The sequence below is a fragment of the Thermobia domestica genome, chromosome 14 (genome assembly GCF_964235325.1).
Source record: "Thermobia domestica chromosome 14, izTheDome1.hap1.1, whole genome shotgun sequence".
Classification (NCBI taxonomy): domain Eukaryota; kingdom Metazoa; phylum Arthropoda; class Insecta; order Zygentoma; family Lepismatidae; genus Thermobia; species Thermobia domestica.
Window position 1 is genome coordinate 156,736,389 of NC_137467.1, and position 24,363 is coordinate 156,760,751.

Here is a 24,363-nt window from a genome sequence, read left to right on the forward strand (position 1 = left end):
TGATTCGGTGGGTCGCAGTGGGTCACGGTGGGTGGTGGGTCACAGTGGGTCACACGGTGGCTGTTGACCCACGACCCACTGACCCACAAAGAAAACTTGACCCACTGACGCATCGACCCACTCCATCTCTGGTCTGGTCACCCTACCCATAACCCACCCCATATTTGCTGATACATGTCTTAGAATATTTTAGTAGACATAAAAACTTGAGATCAAATGATAATTTTACCTTATATGTCATTAATTGTTTTGGCAATGTCAGAATGAAGAGCTCAATGAGAGTATATTCCTGTATTTCTTTCACCGCTATAAGTGGCATGGTTTTTGTATAGCAGCAATTTTTAGGTTTACATATTAATTTTTTTCCCCCATTTCCTTGACAACTACGCATGAGGTTTTAGATTGACGCATATGATCTTGTTCACATCAATGTCTCATCTTTGGACATTCTCTCCTTAAACGCTGATAATATTGCACTTTTGTTTTACGAATATATTTCTCTCTTTTATTATAGGTCAGCGTATAAATCAACAAATCAACAATGTAACAAAATGTCATAAACACTTAATGTCAGATCGAGAATTTTATGAAGCCTTCGCTCTCGCAGACGATGAGTAACTTCAGCACGTGATTAAATTATATTTTTAGATAGAGCCTAGATCGAGCTTCACGTGACGATTCTCACCGCAAAAAATAAAGTTATATTGTATAAATACACATTAATATAAACTCCGACGGAAGTTCATACATACTTGAACATTTAATAATTTCTTTTAAGAAAAGAAGGAAAAACTATTTCTGGAAAACAATACATTTATAGTAAAATGTATTATAATTTATGAACACTGTACGAAAATGCGTACACACAAAGCATTCTATTAACTTCTGATGTAGCAGCAACTTAAAATAAAAGTCACTCTTATAGCCTGCATTGTGCACATTATAAACACAAAATACATTCATAACCGTTAGTGTTTATATGTATAAATAAAGATTTTTAACTAACACACTTTTCTACCAAAGCACACTGATTTTTTTTAAAAATACTACAGTGTATTGTAATATCATTGATTATAAAATTATAAATTACCTTTTTGGGGCTGATGGTTTAATTAAATTGTGTATATATAGATTCAAACCAGCAGCCCCAAAAAAGGTACTTTATGATTTTATAATCAATGATATTACAATACGCATGAGACAACAGGTAAGTGATGAGCGCAAGAGTCTTGGTCTTGCAGTTTTTGCAAGAGTCTTGCATGCAGGACCAAGACAAAAACCATACCTGCAAGACCAAGACTCTTGCGCAAGAGTATTGCACACAGTTACCGACTCAGTGGTATAGCGTTCACCTCCGTGCATGGGGTCCTGATTTGATCCCAGCTTGCGCCATATAAGCTTTTTTTGTGGACAGACAGCGTGGGTGTGGATTTTCTCGGGGTTTTCACGTTTCCTCCTACTTTTTTCATTCCACCATCTCATTCATTTCTCATCATCACCGTCTCCCTTAGCCTCGGTGCATAATCGTGGGACGTTAAACTAGATATTACATTTCAAAACCTATTAGTAGCAGGAGTAAAAGTGAGGGGGAACGCCGTCCCCCTCAGTTCCTAAAAAATTACAATGGGCAAAGATAGGCAGGGGAACGGGCGTGACATGACGTTTCCTACCGTTCCCCTTTCTTTTCAGAACCACTTTTACCCCTGATTAGTATCCTCTTTCAAAACTAAAGAGAAATGTAGTATTGAACATCGGTAATTCCATACACCGTAGGTGCCGACTACATCGGTATGGCCTTGGCTCCGAGACTCAAGCATCCGTTGGAAAATTTTTAACATGTGCTCATCGAAATAACATTTTCATGACATTGACAAAAACTTAGTGCATGTGACCGCAAGCTTGATTTCATGGGCGGATGCTTATACATTGAATAATTGTTCATCAGTAAAATTTTTAGCCTCCTTAGGTATACGGCACATCGAGGATTGAGCGATATAACATTATACAACAATAAATAATCCATATTCACAAGTGAGAGTGATTTTGTAAAGTTATTTTAAATAACTCGGAGTTTGATGTCGTTATTTTGTATTTCTAATATGTCAAAAGTACTTATATAAATTGAGTATGCACAAAAGACATAGTTGAGTTTTCAGTTTTCACCGAAATTATTCTAAAATATTAAGAGGTTTGATTATAATTGTTAATACTTTAATTTTTTCTATCTTTTTGGTCAATATTGCTAAACATATCATCATCATCATAGGTATTCTTCCATTATGGCAGGTCATTTGCTGTAATTCAGAAGCTTCGATGTACGGTGGTCCTCAGGTAGTTTCTTCGTCTTGACGTAGCAATTTTCTGTTTAAATACCTTCCTTCAACTAGTCTTCTTTGTCCCCTTCCTCTCTTTCTTTCCACCATACCCTCTAGCACGTCCCTCATAATACAGTTCCTCCTCAGCCAACGTCCCAACTAGTCCCTTTTCCTCCTCTTAATTACATCTAAAATTATTCTTTCCTCCCCATCTGCTACTATTTCTAACACCTCATTCGTTTTCCGTTCAACCCAGCTAATTTTCTCCTTTTTTCGAAAGTCTCCATTTTTTTCATCACTTTTGCGTAATGTCCATGTTTTTGCTACTTAGAGTACATATTGGAATCAGTAAAACTCAATATTTATTTGGAAGTTTGTTCACGTGGTTGAAAAGAAAAGAAATCTGACGCATTTAGAGTGAAAAATATTTTGCAGTTCATGGTATTTTAGTAATCTGTGCCATCTTGATTTTCTTTCATGCGTCTCAGGGGTAGCCTCCCCAGTTTGGGAACTAGTGGAGTATTGGATCTGTTGGAAAATATAAAAATATTACGAAACCTTGTGATTTATCTTATTAGTGAAGCGTGGGCCCCCATTGAAAAACAAAATAAAGGTCATCGCCTATGCTATACACTATCATCATACTTATAAGAAGGTAAACTATATTACATTTAGAAACATAGATTGTATTTTCTTTACTATTGGCGCATTGTAGAATTTGTTCAGAATAAAATTTACCTATGGAAAGCATAAGATTGCTTAAAAGCATGACTTGCAAGACACTTGCAAGCAAGACCAAGACCAGGGATTCTAGTGCAAGACCAAGACCAAGACCATTTGGGTCTTGGTCTTAGTCTTGCGTTAGCTCATCACTAACAACAAGTGAAAGCTAATAAACGCAAGGGGCCGTTATGGACTAGATGGGGCTTTTCCTAAGTACAAAGTTTTACTGGTTCACGGGGCCATACTAATATGAGCAAGAGGGGCTCGTGAAGACTTTTTCAGAAAGACGAACTTAGACTTCCGCAACCTTTTTGGTAGGAAGACTCAAGAAAGCATTTGCGATCGCTAAAATTCGACCGAGGCCTACAGGTCCTGCGCCTCGTGATTCTTGCGGGGTCCATCGCCAAGTAGCCAACGTGGCCAGTCTGGCACCGCCCATAACCGGTCCTTTGCAGGTTCAGTCCACGCCAAACCATACATAAATAGTTGAGTGTAAACCCGGACACGTCCGTGGAGCATCAGGATGACAAGAAGAAGAGAACAAAGAAGGTGGAGGACAAACTAGGAGATTGCCCAGACCATACAGCACAACCAAAACAGACTCACATGAACTCAAAAACAGCACAGCCGTTCATACAATGTAACACCTACAAACACACAATTACACCCAGAGAACCCCACAGAAACGAATTACCTGAACCAACAGAGTACCCAGACATAAACGTACTTGCAGCACACACTCATAGACTTCTTTGCATCCGAGACCCTCGAGTTTCATTGCCAGGACATAGTGCAGCTACAGAAACGCTGACAAAGTGTGCTGCATGCTGATGTAGATTACTTCAAGACACTGAGTATCGGTCTGTTTCTGACGATCACAAACGGCAAAAATTTTTGGTTACCTTGAACTTGTAATGGTTTTTCATACGCTTTATTTTTGTTTTGACAGATGCCAGGGAAGATAAAGATGATGGGGGTCCATATTTTATTCCAAAAATGATAGTGAGGATGTTAGTGCTACCGCACAGAGCTTTTCACGTATTTTCTTTGAAGCAATGTTGGATGAAAATAGGGCATTAGGACAAATGTTAAATGCAATCCCAGAGCTACATACAACTTAGCATGTTAGTTTGGTGAAATATTTTGAAGCAATATAAGATGGAAAATAACTTCTCTCTTACAAATGCTATGCTAGAAATAAAAATGGTAGGTGCTACGCAGTAGTGTCATTCAATCGGTTCTCACTGGTAAAAAAATCTTTCTTCCTCTATATCCAACACTTACAAAAATAAACAAATAGAAAATATATATTTTTCTAGTATTTTTGCTAGTTTTAAGAACCTAGTATTTACATTTATTCCTTGAACAGACAATCAAGACATGCTGCTTTTGAGACATGATTTAATTTTCTACAGTATCTCACCAATGAAAATGCATTTCTGTTGACGTGTAGATATAGTTTGTTTCTGTGGTATGTGTAGTATCCTGTCGGAAATAAACCGATACGGAATGTGCCCCTGATTTTTTATTTTTGCATAATAACGTAATCATCTATACTCCGCGTCACCCGAATTGGCGTATGGCATCAGCCAATAAGCTCGCGTGCGCTGTTACCAAAAATTCAGTGACGAGGCTAATCATTCGTAATTCTTCACAAATACGAACAAAATCAATTACGAATGATTAGATTCCTCCTGAAGGTTTAGTAACAGCGCACTATGAGCTTATTGGTTGAGGCCATATGCCAATTCGGGTGACGCGGAGTATAGTAATAATATTAATACTAATTAAACTTTCTATATTAATCACAGAACGATTGATAAATGATTTGACTGACGTCACTTATTGTACCGTGTAGAGTAATACCCTACGTAATTACGAAATACACAGAGAGAAGAACGCGTGCCAAAGAAAAATCTTTGACCTTTCATTGTGTAAAAGTCCGTCTCACTTTTCCTAACAAGTTAACCACACAATTAAGAAAATTGGTGTGCCATTAACTACTTGTTACATTCGTTATGGAAGAACGCGGCAAAAATATTGGTGTATGTTTCTTCGCCTGTTGTTATATGTTGTCAACAAGCATGAAAGGAGAGCACATTCAACTTTCAGAGCATAATGCTGGTGGCGTATGAGAAATCTTGTTTACAACGATGGTGTAACTTGTGCAATGCAATGTAACGATATTATATGATACTTCTTCCTGCTACTGGAATTTTCTTTTCTTTTTTTTCCTGTATGGCGCAGAACATCCTGGCATCGCTCCAATGATCACCTGAGCAGAATGCATCCAAGAATTTTCTTATACAATTACACGCCTGTTCATCCTAACGAATCAGATCACAACTAACAAGCCACGATACATACGTATATTTTATATTTATATATATATATATATATATATATATATATATATATATATATATATATATATGCTTTACATACACAGCACTTGAACTAGAACTGAGGACTTCTTTACATACTTACCCTGTCTGTCTGGTATTCGTCCGAGAGACAAAAAATCTCACGAAAATGAAAATCTTTTAAGCTTAACGTCCCACGATTATGTCCTTTACGCTAAGGGAAAAATGGAATGAAATCTTGAGTTTTACGTCCCACAATTATGCCGGTTAGGCTAAAGGAGACAGTGATGATGAGTAATGAATGAAAGGGTGGAATGAAGAAAGTGGGAGGCAACGGCAGAACCCCGAGAAAACCCACGCACACGATGTTTGTCCACCCCAAAGTTCACTTGGCGGGGGCTGGGATCGAACTCAGGACCCCAAGCACCAGAGATGAACACTTTACCACTGAGCCACCGCGGCCCCTTTACGCTAGGGGAGACGGATGATTAAGGCAAGTGAATGATAATAGAAGAATTCTAGGAATTACAAGTACGAGGAAATGGAAGTAGCTATCCCGAGAAAATCCACGGACACGATATTATCCACCACTTACTTACTTGCTGAGTATCGAACCAGGGATCCCACGCACCAGATCATCTCTAAGCCACCACACCCCCTAAAAAGTCACCATCAATTTTGGCCAGAGTGTAGAAAATTCAGTTCAAAATCTTTTGTCATCGCAAATGTTGAGGAATTTGAAGCTTAAAATATACAAAACGATAATCGTACCTGTTGTAACGTACGATTATCTCTACTGCTTACTAGACCACATTCCCACGTTAAATGAATCTTGTAACTGTCATTAGAAAAAAAAAAAAAAAAAAAAAAAGCAACCCGATCTTTCTATTTACTGTTTAGATGTTACAACTTCCTGAAAGCAAGAAAGGTATCTACACAACATGCAGCACTGCACTCTAGTGGACAAACAGTAAACCTCCTCATTAAAAACGTGTATTTTGGCGCACTTTCCCTCCCTGTCTAAATGGATCCGTTGTTTCGGAAGCGGCGAAACTGGTTTTTTCCTTTATGTCAGCGGGAGGGCGATAGCAGGTAGCAAGCAAGACGTCCCAGAAAGTTGCACATGGTTCAACTCCTTGCAAGATGAAAAAAAAAAAAAAAAAAAGTGTGTCCCTTTCAAAACTATGTTTACATGGTAAAATATGGTAGGGTTTCAATTTTTTTTTTTTTTTAAATGATAGCTACAAGATTCATTTAACGTGGCAATGTGGTCTAAGGGACGAACGCAAGGCTGAAAGTATTTGAGAATGAAATCCTAAGATGAATATTCTAACCCAAGAGGAACAGGACTGGGGAATGGCGGAAACTTCTAACGAAGAACTGTATAATTTACACCGTTTACTAGACACTGTTAGGGTTAGCAAGTCTAGGAAGCTCAGGTGGGCAGGTCACGTTCCAGAATGAAAGTACGTCGGAACGCTTTCAAAATTTTGGACTGGAAGTCCAATCGGAAAACGTCAATTAGGAAGACCTAGGCGCAGATGGGAGGACAATATTACGATGGATCTCGCAGAAATAGGTATACTAAGTAGAAACTGAATCCAGTTAGCTAAGGATAGAAGACAATGGAGAGCTTCTGTGAACGCGGTATTGAACCTTTGGGCTCCATAGACCATAGAGTTAGTTAGTTAGTTGTAAAAAATCAAAGTTAGGAAGCAAGTTTGCTGACGGAGATGATTCACGCAGTTCATCTGAAGCTAAAACCACTCATGTATTCTCATAGAGGATTACCATTAGGGCCCGGATTTTTGGTGCTCCACCAAATCATAGAATTTGGTGTGTGTGCTGAAACAATGTTTTGAAGTCAGCAAACGGCTTTTGGGGCTTTAAACTCGAAATTTATGTTCACTATATTCTACCAAACAGAACCTTCCTCCCCCAAGGAAGAAACTGTCACAAAATAAGCAACAAATTTTAAGTTGTCGTTCGTTATCGGTACATATCGTACTAATATAAGCCTGTCGTTCTCTGTGAGTATGATATCGATTTATTGCGTCCGTTTATTATCTACAACAAAGCACGTAATTTTGTTTAAAATATGTCATAACACAATAGAAAAGATATCGAAACTTAAGCTTTGAAAGGCATGAAGTAGACAAATGAAAACGTTCCCTCGTCTCTCTCAAATCGCGGACAATTTAAATACTAACGCGACAATATAAAAACTTGCTGAAACTAAACTGTAATTTCCGCCACTTCTCCCTGCAATACAGGAATTAGAGCCAACACTGAACCTATACTTCGCACTGACCTTCACATCAAAAAACAGTTTCTCGCTAACAAGTATTACTATTTCTGTTCAATGGGGTTTTAGCACTGAAATCCTAAGTTGCAGTGTATTTCAACGACTTTCTGTTGCAATAGAGTAATAAGTGTAGAGAAGCGGCCAAATCTTCAGATTTTGAATTCGTATCAACAAAACAGTTTCATGCTAATTTTCACCGTTTTTGTTCCACGTCGATCCATGTTGAAACCGATCTACGCATGATGTCACACCGTCCCTCGTGCTTTTTTTTTTTTTTTTTTTGGCCATTGTAATTTCTTTAGAAAGTGGGGGACGCCACAGTTATTTTCTGAAGGTGGGGCAGGGGACGACGTTCGCCCGCATTCCCCCTCATTTTTACCCCTGGGCTGAATCCATATTATATATATATATATATATATATATATATATATATATAACAGTTTCTCGGTATCTCTTACGGCGTTTGCTCTTGACATTTGTCGACAGAGGAACAGACAGACATGGTCATTCTATACGACTTCTCACATTTACTTTACGATTGACCTGAAACTGTTTGCATATTCTGCAATGACAGATTTAGGTTTCTTGCACCTCTAAGCAATTTATGGCTGAAGGACCCTCACCTGCCATTTCACCTTAGCACAATAACATGAAATTTAGGTTTGTTATTTTAGACAGTGGTTCTCAACCGATGTGTCGCGAAATTTTAGAATTTAAAAATCATGAAGAATTTAAGAATAATTATTTAAAGTCGAGACAGACTGTACCAGTCAACACCTCCAGCGGTAGCAATAATAGTTCTATATAGAACCATTATAAAAAAAACTCATTGGTTTCACTATTATAACAGATAATAATAATAATAATAATAATAATAATAATAATAATAATAATAATAATAATAATAATAATAATAATAATAATAATAATAATATCATTTATTGTAATAATGAAACCAAATTTTTTAATGCTTCTACATAGCACTGAGCATTATTGTTACCGATAGAAGTGTTGACTGGTATACTCTGTCTCGATTTTAACAAATTATTATTAAATTCTTCACGATTTTCAAATTGCAAAATTTCGCGGCACACTTTAGGAGACTGCGTGACACAGCAGTGTGTCGCGACACATAGGTTGACAACCACTGCTCTAGCCAATTCGCCTTGTTTGCCTAATCGGAAATCGGACGCTGATATTCTGTCATCTCGTAGGCGAGAAAACGTCACAGATTTTAATTTTCTCACGAAAGTGAGTTCTCAATCGGTTAAGTTTTATACCTATTAGAGTTTTAAAAAGCTACTGAACCGAGAGGAAGTTTACCAAGTGCGAAGCTCTTATAATCAACTTTGCAAGTGCATAATGAAAGACAAACACCTAGATTTACAAACCGGTGCAAACACTGTAAAGAGTGTTAGGTAAACAGAGCTAATCAAAGCACTCCTGGTATTCTGGGAGGGCTTCTAGAACATTGTGTACTTCCATTGCCCTTATTGCTCGTGTTTGCTTTCAGCAAATGGCTTTTTTTCTTTTCTTTTTCAATCGATACATAAACATTATCTGGGAAAATCTGTTCAAACACTTGAGTGCCAAATAATAATTGCGTAGTTGATTCACAGCAAGCCATAACAACATGTGTGATGAGATGTTGAACAATGTCAATATAAACAAAATGTTAAGCTTTGAGCAAATTGCTAACATTATTAACACTTGTCATCCATCAAATCAAAGCGATTTTTACCAGCCGAACAAAACTATTTTTTCGAAAGAAAAAAAAAGTCCTGCTCAGTATTATAATTACTCAATAAAATATGTTAGTAATATTTATTTAAGACATCAGAATTCTTTCTAGGATGCTTCTAAATCAAATACCGTAGTTAATATTGGGTAATACAGGGTGTCCCTCATAAAACCGGCACGCCTCACCCACGAGATACATGTAACATTTTAACAGCAACGATGAACTAACAGTCAACAGATAATAGAAATGTTAAAACAGTTATCTGTTTATAAGAGATGTTGGAAGTAGTGGCCATGGACATGCAGGTATCGCTGACCTCGTTTGATGACGTTACTAGCAACACGCTGTAATTCTGCAGGCGTGATGTTGTTAATTTCTCTAGTAATGTTCCGATTTAAAATCGTCTATTGTGTGAGAATTGTCAGCATACACTTTGCTTTTCAGTGTGCCTCATAAATCAAAATCACACGATGTTAAGTCCGGAGTCCTTGGTGGCCAAAGGCATCTACTGACAAAGTCTGTCTTCAGGGAACACGTTGCTAAAGTGGGTCATACTTTGGGTGGATTGTAGGTGGTTGCTGCATCCTGTTGTACTCAACTTTCCGATAATGCAGTGTAGTCAACTTTCGAGACAGTGTTGTCACCCCACAAGCAATTTAACTAGAGATGATTAACCGGTACGTGAGGCGTACCGATTTTATATGGGACATCCTGTATACTTCCTCCTAATTACTCTGAAGTGCTTTACACAGAGTTTGCTGTGCATTTCGTTTCGAGTATTTTTATTTTAATAAATACAGAATTTTCATTTTAAAATAACTGGATTTTGTTTCACAATATGAAACATAGTAATTCTTCACTATGTATTTCCGGTTTTTTCAGCCTACAGGGTGGGCACAAAGTTACTTTCCCCAATATGTGAAGAAATAAAAGAAGCTAAGTGACTTGACAATCTTTATTGTACTTACAACTACTGTTCAAACTGTCTCTCACCGTATTCAATGCACAAGGCATATCTTTTCGGCACTGATTTGCAAATATCTTAATACAACCGAGGATAGGCATCCAATCTCTCGAATGATTGTTTGATTTCCTGTTTCAAATTATCCAAATCCTACAGTTGCCTGGAAAACACTTCGTCTTTGACAATAACTCACATGGAGCACTGGCATGGTAGGCAGTGGTGCTATTCAGCCGGTTCGCTGGAACCGGTTGTTAAAATAATTCGAGTTCGCAGAACCGTTTGTAATATCCAGATATAACAGTAAATTTTACCCAGTGATACCCAGGAAGAGTAAATTTTAGTTTAACTATCTTTGTTTTAAGAAATTCTTATAGCTACAGGGTTAAACATATAGTCTCCCAGAACAAGGTATAAGCGTTGCTCAGATATCGAAAATGAGAACTGGTGTAGTGGAGAGGTTTATATTTGAAATGCATACATATCATTATCAACAACTGCTGGAATAAAGTCTTCCCAATACTTTTTGACAACCATCTAATCTTGGATAATTCGTTTCCAAGATAGTCGCAGTGCTACCTAATTTCGTCACACCACTTTGTATTAGGATGCTGGTAAGTTACTTGTCACTTGTGGTATCTATTAAAAGATTTTCTTTTGTCTACCTTATGGTTTGCTTCTTTGTTTCCTAAGATTTCTCTCTCTCTGTTCACAATACCAAAGTGAAGCGGTGCTCCATCATGTCGCGTGAACTGAATGTTCTTGTAACGAGGTTTTTTTTTCAAGATCTGGAATGACAACTTCCTGCAACATGTGAAGGTATGTGTCACTGGTAACAGTTTCTTAAAAAAAAAAAAAAAAAAAAAATTCCAGTGACACCAGGGACGTTTAACTCTGCTGTTACAATTTCGTGTGGATTGGTATCACTCCAATGAACACAATTGTATCTGTTTACGCAACAGTTGATCTTGAATGAGGCTTCATCTGTCCACAAAATTAGTTTCCAGAAGTCTCATTGTCAGCTTCATTCCAGGAGAAACCATTCACAGAACTCAATACGACGGTCCAGATCACATTTTTGCAACGCCTGCACAAACTTTGGCCGATAAGGTTTCATCTTCAAATCTTTTAACACGTTCCTTAAAGAGGTAGTGTCATTCCCAGATCACGTCTACACCTTCTGATAGACTTCTTCGGGCTAGATACACGATTCTGAGCAACAAGTTCATTGTTTCCTTTATATCGTACACTTCGTGGTCGTCTGCTTCGCGGTAGATCATACACAAAACTTGCAGCCTCGAATAGTTGGTCGTGTACGTGGGTTTTCTCGGGATTCTCCCGTTTCCTTATACTTTCTTCATTCTACCACTTCATTCATTTCTCATCATCTCCTTTAGCCTAGCAGGTATAACCGTGAGACGTAAAACTTGAAGATTCGATTTAATTTCATTTTCGAATCGTTGGTTCACGTTTCTCATTGACTGACGTCACGATGGCTCCACACCTGAAAATCTCCTGAAGTCTGCTATCACCATATTTGTGTTTTTTGTTGTTTCTGTCGAGATTGAAGCACGAAAACGCGCTGTTCGTTTTTTCATTTGCGATTCCTCAACACTTGTACTACTTGGCAAACTTTCACTCAGTAAACAATTCCTTAAACATGTGCGAAAACATGCTTATCAGTCTCAGCCACACTTAGACCACGTTTCTATTTTTCATGAATCTTGTAACTGTCATTAAAAAAAAAAATCCTTGCAACCCGATCTTTCTATTTTGCACTCTAGTGGACAAATAGTGAACCTCCTCATTAAGGTAGGTTTCCACTTTAAATGAATCTTGTAGCTGTCATAAAAAAAGAAAAAAAAAACCCTTGCAACCCCATCTTTCTATTTACTATTTAGATATTACAACTTCTTCAAAAGCAAGAAAGGTGTCTCCATATATGCAGCACTGCACTCTAGTGGACAAACAGTGAACCTGCTTATTAAAAAGTGTATTTTGGCGCACTTCTCCTCCCTGTCCAAAAGAATCCGTTGTTTCGGAAGCGGCGAAACTGTTTTTTCCTTTACGTCAGCGGGAGGGCGATAGCAGGTAGCAAGACGTCCCAGAAAGTTGCACATGGTTCAACTCCTTGCAAGATAGAAAAAATGTTGTGTGTTCCTTTCAAGACTATGTTTACATGGTGAAATATGGTAGGGTTTCAAGATTTTTTTTTTTTTTTTGTTGTTGTTGTTGGACAGCTACAAGATCCATTTAACGTGGCAATGTTGTCTTAGACACAGTCTGCCAGTTTTACTACGAAAAAAGAAAAGAAAAAAAAACTTGCGGATAGTAGGTCTACGTTTATTTCTTCCCTTTCCTCACTTGTTTTGAGAAAAGTGATTTTGTGACCCTGTATTTCATATCGTGACAACCTTTTATCACATCCTCTTGCTAAAGTAATTTCAGGTTTGTAATAAGCTTTTTGATTATTTGTGTTTATCACGTCGCTTACAGTTGTATATGAGTCTAGTTTTCATTTTGAATTGTATTTTAATGTGCAGTTTTTGTTGCATTTCAATTTCTCTTGTATTTCAATACAGTTTTTCCTCTTTTACTACTAAAAAAACGGTTCTTTAATACTTCAAAATTTTGTTTTATGCGTTATGTCGTATTTGACAACAAATATAGACATAAATACATATCTATCAAAATGCAAAATTAATAGTAAACTTTAAAAATATTTTTCCGCTACTAGAACCTAATTACATTTGTTTCATCTCCGTTCGCGAACCCCCGGTTGAGAAACTGTCATGTATTGTATGTATATATATATCTGAACATTCTTCCGGAAGATAGATTCTAGCCTATTTACCCTAATGTAACTAGGCGGGACCAGTACAACCCCAGAGGAAGTGTTGTTTTTCTTCTATGGTTCAGAAAGATGTATGCCATGCTAGAGTAGAAGAACCATGTATCTAACAACAGAGATGGCGTGGGTCAATGAAGACTTGACACATGATCCATTGCTCCACCAGCCACCATGACCACTCTGACCCACCTCCCACCAAACCGCATGGTCATCAACTCTGACCCATAATCCACGCCCTCTTCTGCACTGGCTAAAGAGTTCACACTTGTAAAAAATATAAATAAATAAATAAAAATGAGGTTGTGAAATTATCACTAATCGGAGTTTGAATTTCTACGGCCCATCGCTCATGCACCGCTCTGTTACAATACCAGTGGATCTGACCTTTACGATATAAAATGGTAAAATGTTTGTCAGGGGCCATATAACGATGAATTTCCATTTAATTATTATATATTATAATTATTTCCTTGTTGAATTACAGATACTTTTCAGTGGAAAATATAGGATAAAATTTGAAAATCTCAAATCAGGGTAAAGTAGGCCAACGTAAGAAAAAAAAACAGTGTAAAATTCGATTGTCTCGAAAGTCAAGTAAGTCCTATTGCTGCTATTACAATTACAAATATCAATATCCAAAAGTGCCTGAATTTCTTTATTCACTTAGGTATATTATCTCAGGTAAGTAAATACGAACAAATGAGAAAGGAAGAAAAATGGAGGCCTTCAAAGTGGACAAATTCAGCATTGTTCAGAAGATGCTGTCTACAATGCACAGAGCGTTGGGTCGTAGTGGATGGTGCCTAGCAGTGGGTCACTTTCTGTTGGGCCACGACCCACTGACCTACTCCACCTCTGTCTAACAACTGTGTAATTATATAGGTTTATTATAAAGGTAATAGTCGCTTCTATACGTCGATTAGTACTCCTTTAGTATGAAGTCAATGAAGCTGACTCGAGTCGAGACGAGAAGTACACGTCTTAATTCGACATGAGACGAGAAATTTCAAGAGTCTCTTCGACAACACCATTTCTACCTGTATAAGATCAAGAGCTTAATCACTGTATTTCATACACTATGTGATCAAAAGTATCCGGACACCTGGCTGAAAATGACTTACAAAGTTCGTGGCGCCCTCCATCGGTACTGTTGGAATTCAATATGGTGTTGGCCCACCCTTAACCTTCATAACAGCTTCCACTCTCGCAGGCATACTTTCAATCAGGTGCTGGAATGTTTCTTGGGGAATGGCAGCCCATTCTTCACGGAGTGCTGAATTGAGGAGAGGTATCGATGCAGGTCGGTGACGCTGGCACGAAGTCGGCATTTCAAAACATCCCAAAGGTGTTCTATAGGATCCAAGTCAGAACTCTGTGCAGGCCAGTCCATTACAGGAATGTTATACTCGTGTAACCACTTCGCCACAGGTCGTACAGTATGAACAGGTGCTCGATCGTGTTGAAAGATGCAATCGCCATCCCCGAATTGCTCTTCAACAGTGGGAAGAAAGAAGGTGCTTAAAACATCAATGTAGGCCTGCGCTGTGAGAGTGCCACGCAAAACAACAAGGGGTGCAAGTCACCTCCAAGAAAAACACGACCACACCATAACACCAGCACCTTCGAATTTTACTGTTAGCACTACACACGCTGACAGATGACGTTCACCGGACATTCGCCATACCCACACCCTGCCATCGGATCGCCACATTGTGTACCATGATTCGTCACTCCACATAACGTTTTCTAATGTTCAATCGTCCAATGTTTACTCTCCTTACACCAAGCGAGGCGTCGTTTGGCATTTACTTGCATGATGTGTCGCTTATGAGCAGCCGCTCGACCATGAAATCCACGTTTTCTCACCTCACGCCTAACTGTCATAGTACTTGGAGTGGATCCTGATGCAGTTTGGAATTCCTGTGTGATGGTCTGGATAGATGTCTGCCTATCACACTTTACGACCCTCTTCAACTGTCGGCGGTCTCTGTCAGTCAACAGACGAGGTCGGCCTGTACGCTTTTGTGCTGTACGTGTCCCTTCACGTTTCCATTTCACTATCACATCAGGGACCTAGGGATGTTTAGGAGTTTGGAAATCTCGCATACAGACTTCTGACACAAGTGACACCCAATCACCTGACCACGTTCGAAGTCCGTGAGTTCCGCGGAGAGCCCCATTCTGCTTTCTCACGATGTCTAATGACTACTGAAGTCGCTGATAATGAGTACTTGGCAGTAGGTGGCAGCACAATGCACCTAATACGAAAAATGTATGTTTTGAGGGGTGTCCAGATACTTTTGATTACATAGTGTATATACTCCAAAAATCTACCTTGTTAAAATAACGTATGGAAAATAATCCTTACTTGACTACGACCTGTATACTTGTTATGTGCTATGAAGACCATTATGTTCGTTTGTGTATGGACACTAATTAAAGAACCAAGGTAGTAGGTATTTTTTTTTAAAAAAAAATTAATGCTAATTATTACTAAACATTATCCCTATATAGCATTTGAATCTTCTGTACTTCCAAATGTTAAGAGCCGTATATAAATTTACAAAACGAGACAAGAAAAGCTTTCCGAGAATTTAAACGACGTTTCTACAAAATTTACGACACGTCTTATCTTCTATAGGCCAAGAAGGTGGAGATACTGCGTTTTTGATGCTTACTGTAGTACATAGATGTTTTGCAATTTGCATCAAGTGACCTATCGGCAGTGGCGTACACAGGTCTTTTCGGGCTTTAATACACTCTTATTTAATACCGATATAATTGAAAATAAAATTTAACAATAAGATACGTATGTATGAAAAAGTCGCTTGTGTCCAGAAACGATATGAGGAAGAATCTATCCCCCTTTGATGAAGCTTTGTGTACGCCACTGTCTATCTATGATGGCATATATTAATGATGGTGGTCGTGATGAAAAGCGAAAGCGGTCCTGGCTTCGATTCTCGGTGGGGTCACTCGGTCGAAAAGGTGTAACAGTTTTTTCAGGCTAGCAATCCTGACTAAGGCTTTTCCTGGGCTTTCCTCATTCACACCAGGCAAATGCCGGCATAGTACCTAACATACTAGTCCCAGGCCGCTTCCTTCCTCTCCAATTCCCCGGGTAGCGTGACCGCCGAGGGACTTCATCTCCTATATGTGACCGGCTAACATGGTCATAGATGCCGAAAGCTCAGAAATCTAATATTAATCCTAGAGAAAAGTGAAATTTCTAGTTCCACGTTCCATACTTTAGGAGACGGATGATCAATAAGTAGAAGAAATAAAAATGGAAACATATGATTGTAGTCATTAGAAAAGTCATATATTCTGAATCCCTCATCCCGTATATGATCATTTTATCATTGTTATTTCCTTTGTTACAGGTTCTGTAAGATATGGAGGAGGATCTAAGGAAATTCGAGACGAATGAGCTTTGCACTGTCATGAAGGTTTTTGTGCTGCAAGACAAATCCTCTATGGAAACTCATAGAACTTTGCAGGATACTTTGGGATACATGCTCTTGGATATACAACAGTAGCGAAGTGGGTGAAGCGTTTTAAGACTGGCCATCGTGAGACTGAAGATGAACCTCGGCTCAGGCAGGCCTTCAAGTGCAGTGACCACGGAAAACATCGACAAAGTGCATGACATGATCATGGAGGATAGCACATATCGATCAAAAACATTGCTGCGTGTGTGGTGATATCGCGTGAGAGTGTGGGTGTCATAACAGCAGAATATTTGGAACATGCGGAAGGTCAGTACCAAATGGATTCCAAAATGTTTGAATGCTGACCAGAAGAGAACACTGGTGCAGATGTCACAAGAAATTTTGCAAAAGTTTCAAAACCCTGGAGAGTTCTTGTGCAGTCTGGTGACAGAAGATGAAACATGGCTGCACTATTATGATCCAAAAACTAAACAGCAATCCATGGAGTGGCACCACAGTGGATCTCCTCGACCGAAGAAGTTCCGAAGCCAAAGATCAAATGGGAAGGTGCTTGCATCGGTTTTTTGGGATAAGGACGGTGTCATCCTTAACAAATATCTTAAAAAGGGTGAAACCATCAATGCTGGGGTTTATTCCAACTATTTGAATGAGCTGAAGGAGGCTCTGAAGAAAAAAACGTCGGGGAAAAGTGAGTAGTGGTGTTCAGTTTCTCCAGAACAATGCACTCTTCCATAAGTCTCATCAAACCACGCAATTGCTTGTGGATCTGGGCTTCACCTGTGTACCTCACCCACCTTACTCACCTGATCTGACCCCCTCCGACTATCACCTCTTCCCACATCTCGAAGGTAAACATTTTCATCCGATGAAGCACTCATTGCGGAGGTGGAGGGCTGGTTTGCACAGCAGGACAAGACCTTCTATTTGCAAGGGTTGGAAATGTTGCAACATCGTTGTGAAAAGCGTATTGAGCTTCGAGGGGAATACGTTGGATAGTGTATTAAAATGGTTCTTCCAGGTAAATTTCTTCTTCGTGTTTTCATGACCTTTCCAGCCTCCCCTCGTAGTAACACACAATATGGTTAATGAAAACTAAGCTTTATGAATATATCAATAAAGAACCACAAAGACAAGTGTAATGGTTAAAAAGTAACTAAACTCCGTAGAAAGTGTGTAGAGTAGACACAAAATGCGATCGTAGACCTGACGTAAGAATATGAAACAAAGACACCACAACTGGGGTTCACTAGTATTCACCTGAGTATAGTATACCTCTGTAAGCAATGACGAGTGATAGAATGAGTTAACTAAAAAAAAAAAAAAAAAAAAAAAAAAAAAAGAAAGAAACTGCACAGTGGGCTGTCAAAATGCGGAGCAACCGAACAAAAACAAATGAGGAGACACGGAAAGTTAGTATTAAATTGCATAAGAAGAGTAAGTCTTTGAGAGAGATAACAAACCTTGTATTTTAGACAGACTTCCTTCAACAGTACAAACAATAATTGCGAGGTATAATATTTCTAACACGGTGCAAAAAAACTGGAAGACCAAGTGTGTTGAGTGAACAAAACAAACGTTACATCACTAGGGAAATGAAAAAGGTTCCGAAATGTAGTTCCATGCAATTGGCAACGGATCTGGAAAAACGTGGTGTTTAAGTATCAGCCAGTACAGTGCGGAATATTTGCAGAGAGAATGGGTATCATAGTCGGGGTGCCAGGAAAAAGTTCTGGGTGAACAAATCGTACAAAGAGACTAAAGTTTGCAAAAGAGTATAGAGATAATAGATCAGACTTCTGGAATATGGTCATATTTCGGGACGAAAGTAAATTTAATCTTTTCGAGTCCGATGGAAGGCGTATGGTATGGCGCAAGGTGAATACAGAGATGAATCCTCGATATCTCGTCCCTAAAGTAAGACACGGAGGAGGAGGGTCCGTGCTCGTCTGGGGTTGTATGAGTGCCTCAGGAGTGGGTCGTCTCCACCTTATCGGTGGAGTGATGATCCACAAAGTGTATATTAACATATTAAAGGAAAATCTGCATACTAGTACTCAGAAGATGGGTCTTGAAAACAATTTTATTTTTCAGCAAGACAACGATCCCAAACATACAGCGGAAAATACTCGATTGTTGCTCCTCTACAATACAACAAAACAACTTCGCACACCTCTCAACCTCCAGACATTAACCCCATTGAACATCTATGGACTGTTTTGGAGACAAGAACCAGAATGCACAGCTTCTCTACTACATAAAGAAGGCCTCAAAATAGTTATTCAAGAAGAATGGGACTTAATCAGTCCCGTAACTACAGAACACTTGGTGAAATCAATGCCAGGAAGACTAGAGGCAATCATTCAGGCATAAGTGTATGGTGACTTTTTGCGCTTACTAGATAGGAATTCTCTCTTTCCGTTTGAACAAAGCAGTGATTGTGTTTGTTTGACCTTTCTCTTGTATATAGAAATAAAATGTATGAATGTGTAGTCTTAATTCTGAATTTATATATATTTTCCACCTCCTGTTCTCATTCTAAGCTATTTTCAATATAAAGTGTACACGGTGTATGAACACTTTCTGCGCTCACTGTATAGTGGCCGCGACGACTCGTGAAGAAAATCACAGAACTGCTTTACCTCACATGTGATGCATCGGAAGAATTTGGTACGATTCGTAGAGCTACCTTCCGAACGCAGACGTGAGAATAAGCAGAAGTGCACCAACAACGTTGTTGAATTTACAGGACACGGCAAACGAGCAAAAAAATAGCACTTAAAGAACTATAACACGAACACTAACAATTGTAGAGTGAATATAAAATCCGTGCTAAGTGCCAAAAATTGAAAAGTCCGGTTTAATGTTAAAATGTGGCCTATGTACCTAACACCACTCTGTGAAAAACTGGCTATCTTGTATTCAGTTTGGAAGTAGTTCAAATAACTCCAGAAGAATGCGCGTGCCTATATGTTCCATCAGTTCTGAAGTAACTTCTGAGCTGTTTACTCAATATTTTCGTTTCGGCACTTAGCACGGATTTTATATTCAGTCTACAATTATTCGAATTAAATGGTAACAATAGTAATAAAAATATAAAATAACTACAGCAACAATAAAAACGAAACAAAACTTAGTGGCAAACCGACAACATTGTACTCTCTGGAGATGTTCTGCGTATAGCACGACAGATGACACTGGCAAAATTTCATGAGTGAGGAAAGGGGGTTGACGATGGGACACATTCTCCCTCGCGTTTTATTGGGTACTGAAACTGGTAAATCTAGATCAAGCTTCACGACTCCTCGCGATTACTATAGATTCAGTTTGCAAGGTTAATTACACTGGAATTATTATCAACAAACAACTTTGGAAATGGGAGTTCAGGGAATTAGGGAGTCAAGATGGCCGGACACCAGATTACGAAGAAAGAACAACAACGCTCGTTCGGTAATTTAAACCAATAATAATTGAAGAATAAATCATTGCAATTTATCCAAATGTGGTATATAAATATAAGAGTACTTACTCGTCTCCTAGGCTCATTCCATGCAGAAGGACAAATACAATGAGGCTGATGATTGGTAGACATTTGATGGCCATGGCGAAACATGATGGTCTCTCCACTGGTATGAATAGCACGAAGTAAATGGCTACTGTTTTGAAGAATGGGACCAATTTTGGACCAACGCTTTTTAACTGGAAATAAATATAAAAGGGAAATAAATATAAAAGGCTATTATCAATCTGTAATTATATAGGATGAGTACAAAAACCACTCTGCATCTGTTACACAATTAATATTATAAAACGCATTATACATTATAGAACGCGCACACATATATTTTGACGAGATTTTAATTGTATCACACTCGTAATGTGCATTCAGCTATCAATGGTATGTGTGGAAAGAATGACAAAACCAAAGATAGTATTGTTGTTATATAAGCAACACAGGGTGTCCAATACAATGCAACCCGGAGTTTGGGACAGTAGAACTTTTGAACCTGAAGCGATACATAAATAATGATTATACCAAAATGGAGCTTTGTTCATGCATATATTTTTACACTAGGAACTACACAGTGTTGCCAGATGCAACCGAGGGTTTTTTTTTTAAAGAAAACATGTAAATTGACTCATAACTCAGACGTATGGATGTTCTGTTGTTACTTTTCAGTTGGTTTAGTTGGAGTAGCTTGGAAACTATGGAGCAGGAAAAAGAATTTTTCATTTCCACCGATACCTAATCGGATGAGGCTTCTGTAAGGAGGAACTAGGGAAATCGTAGTTTTCATAGATTAACATTCTGAATTGGCAACATTGCTGATGTTTCAGTACATCAAAAGGTGTGTTAATGACCTGTGTACATTATGCAATTCTTGAAAACAACGAAAAAGAAACTTTGAAATTATCATTGTAAAACTTTTACTTACATGCACCCGGCAACACTGCTACTACCAAGAAACGAGTTATCAGCTCTACAGCGATGCTGGAAGTGCCTCTGTTTTGATTCGAACACTGGTTCACACGTATCACCATGTTGACCGCAACTTTGCGAAGAATAGAAGTGTTAATGTTCTCGATGGAAGTGCGAATGTTCCTTTCCAGGTCTTGTATAGTTCGAGAATTGTTCTAGTATACCTCTTGCTTTAAACAGCCCCATAGAAATGAATAGCAGTGTTGCAGGGTGCAGTAAGTAAACGTTTTATCATGATAATTTCAAAGTTTCTTTTTCGTTGTTTTCAGGAATTGTATAATGTAGACAGATCCTTAACACACCTTTTGATGCACTGAAACATCAACAATGTTGCCAATTCAGAGTGTTGATTTATGAAAACTAAGATTTACCTAGTTCCTCCTTACAGAGGCCTCATCCAATTAGTTATCGGTGGATTTTTTTTTCTCCACAGTTTACAAGCTACTCCAACTAAACAAACTGAAAATTAACGACAGAACATGAGTTATGAGTCAAGTTACATGTTCTGTAAAAAAAAAAAAAAAAAAAAAAAACCTGGCAACACTGTCCTAGTTTAAAAATATAAGCTTCATTTTGGTATAGGGCCATTCCATCGTCACGGGCAGGACATTTACACTACATTTTTGACGCTTTAAAGTTGTATATTTCTAAAAATACAACATAAATTCTGCTAATTGTATGATACATGAGCAGTACAGACTTAGTAGTATATGTAGCTGATGTTCTCAGTGTTTTTTTCTGTTTAGAGTAGAAAATATTAATTCCTAAACGTCTGTCACGGGCGGGGACAAAAAAGAGAAGTGGCTTTCGACACACCAACTGAATGTTACAAAACTCTGTGAATTCTTGGCTCAAAATCTTTTTGTTGAAACGGAAATGTATAAATGATGAAATTTGTTACCAAACTACACTTAAGAGAAATTTGCCAAATATTTATATTAATAAAAAAACTCAACTTTACTGTGTCACGGGCAGGACATATGGTTGTCACGGGCAGGACACCGTGTGAATCAACACACAAAATCTCAATAAGAATGATTTGAAAACTGAAATAAAATCGAAAATAAGTCAATTTCCGCTGTTCTGTTATATCATTGTGCACAAATAATGCTATTTCCTTTACTTGGGGCTCGCTTTTATCACATAAAATAAAAATATATAGTACACTTATTTCTCACCACCTACACTTTAGGAAATGGTTTTATTTGCCCATTTACACCCACCTTGTAGGGAACTTCGTACAAAACACTGTCTAACAGTATATAAAATAGGTGCTGGTATCCAGTGCCGTAGAAAATCAGCGCCCGGGGCGAGAGTATACGATGGCGCCCTCGTAAATATGAGTGAGGTCGACAGACCAGCCGCAAAGCATCACATGATTGGCGCCATGCGTAAGAAATTTTTTAAAAAATAAACCCTGCTTTTCCTTGATTTTGAGCACTATTTAATACTTTTTCCTTCCATTTTTATATATCTTTTATTTTTCCTCTTGAATTTTGCGCCCCCATACTTTGACGCCCGGGCCTGCGCCCCGCTCGCCCCTTTCCCCCAACGCCACGACACTTCTGGTATCACAGGCATTATTTGATTGAAATGCATGTAAGACACATCTTCAACAGTCTTGAAAATTTTACTGCAATTGCTTACGGTCTTCATACGAATTTCTTTGACTTCTTCGTCCTCTTCCACTGGGCTATGTGCGATAGTTGCATGTCTATGCTTTATTTTTTTGTTCACTAGAGAAAAATTCCATCAACAAAAATGTTCCTTGTGTTATATCTTCAACAGCTGGTCTAACACAAACCTTGTTAACATGCAAACCTAAGTCGTCGCTCAGGATAGCTTCATGGCTTTCGGAATCATCATTTTCAGAATCTGAATAAAAGTCTATTAGGAATTTAAAGATTTTACACGGATGAAGCTCTGATTAAAGAGTTCGACGAACTACTCAATTTTCGCTGTCAAATTGCAGGAAAAAAGTGTTTTGATTGGAGACATTCAATTGATAAGAGCATTTTCCCGCCTTTTATTCAAATCGTCTTTTTATTTCAATTTCTGCAGATGATAGTAGTAAAACAGATATATTTTGAAACGAAGAGCTTAAAGCTGCTACGAAATCAGCAACACATTCTACAATTACTTTCTTTTGTTTCACAAAGTTCCATACTGGCCTTCTTGTACATACTGCAATACCATCAACTTCTCCCTTGAAACGAACAAAAAGGTGACGCTAATAATAATATTTATATGACACTTTTTTTTACGTTAAAACGTCATACTGACAGTAATAGATAATCCTCTATTTAAGTAAATAATGTTCATGCTTAGAAAACTTTATTTTAGTACACATGGAATCATTGTCTATCATGAATAACCAATGTACACAAACTTTCCCACCAATGCCATGTCCACTGTCACGGGCAGGACAAGTTTTCAAATTGAAATAAATCGAAATATATTATTAGCATTAGTTCAAAATTTGGTAAATGTGAAGTACACATGCAAATTGTTACTTCTACTAAGTACGAACCACATTCTCAAATTTAGTAATTCAGTACAATAACTTTTGGTAGTTTTCTGTCACGGGCAGGACACTCAAGTTGACGTTTATATCTTTAATGATATTATAAACAATTTTTACCTTGTAAACACTTTTTCAATTGCAGTTTGTAGCAAAAAGAAGTATCTTGAATAGCTCGAAGTTACTTCAGCCAAACATGCACAAATTACCGTAAAATGTTGCCGATAACAAGAATAAAAAATTTCCTCGCAGCTGACATGTTACAAGTTCACAACTTAGATTTAAAATTTTACGTTAATTCTAAGTATAAATAAATTTTTCTTTGTGAAAAAGTAAATTTCGTTCTATTTACTTCATATATATGTAAAAATTCATTGGTTTTGACAGTTTTCGAAAATTTGGGTTCAGGCTCACTTTCGCGTGGAATGGCCCTATAGCCATTATTTGTGTACCGCTTCAGGTTCAAAAGTTCTACTATCCCAAACTCCGGGTTGCATTGTATATTGGACACCCTGTATAATGATGCTGGAAATAAAATATAACTGACAGCTGAAATAAAAATTGACTTTTGTAATCCTATGGCTGTAATAGACATTCTAAAATTTATGTGACGAGTGGCCAGAGAATATTAACATTTAAAATTTATAAGTACTG

At 38.0% G+C, this 24,363-nt stretch overlaps 1 protein-coding gene across 1 annotated transcript in view; it reads right to left on the reverse strand.

The window, feature by feature from the left end:
- Positions 1-24,363, reverse strand: part of LOC145670436 (lysoplasmalogenase TMEM86A-like) — a 172,969-nt gene that overhangs the window by 99,054 nt on the left and 49,552 nt on the right. Inside the window, exon 2 of the mRNA XM_081739112.1 lies at positions 20,238-20,407. Coding sequence (XP_081595238.1) covers positions 20,238-20,407 — 170 coding nt within the window. The remainder of the gene's footprint in view (positions 1-20,237; positions 20,408-24,363) is intronic.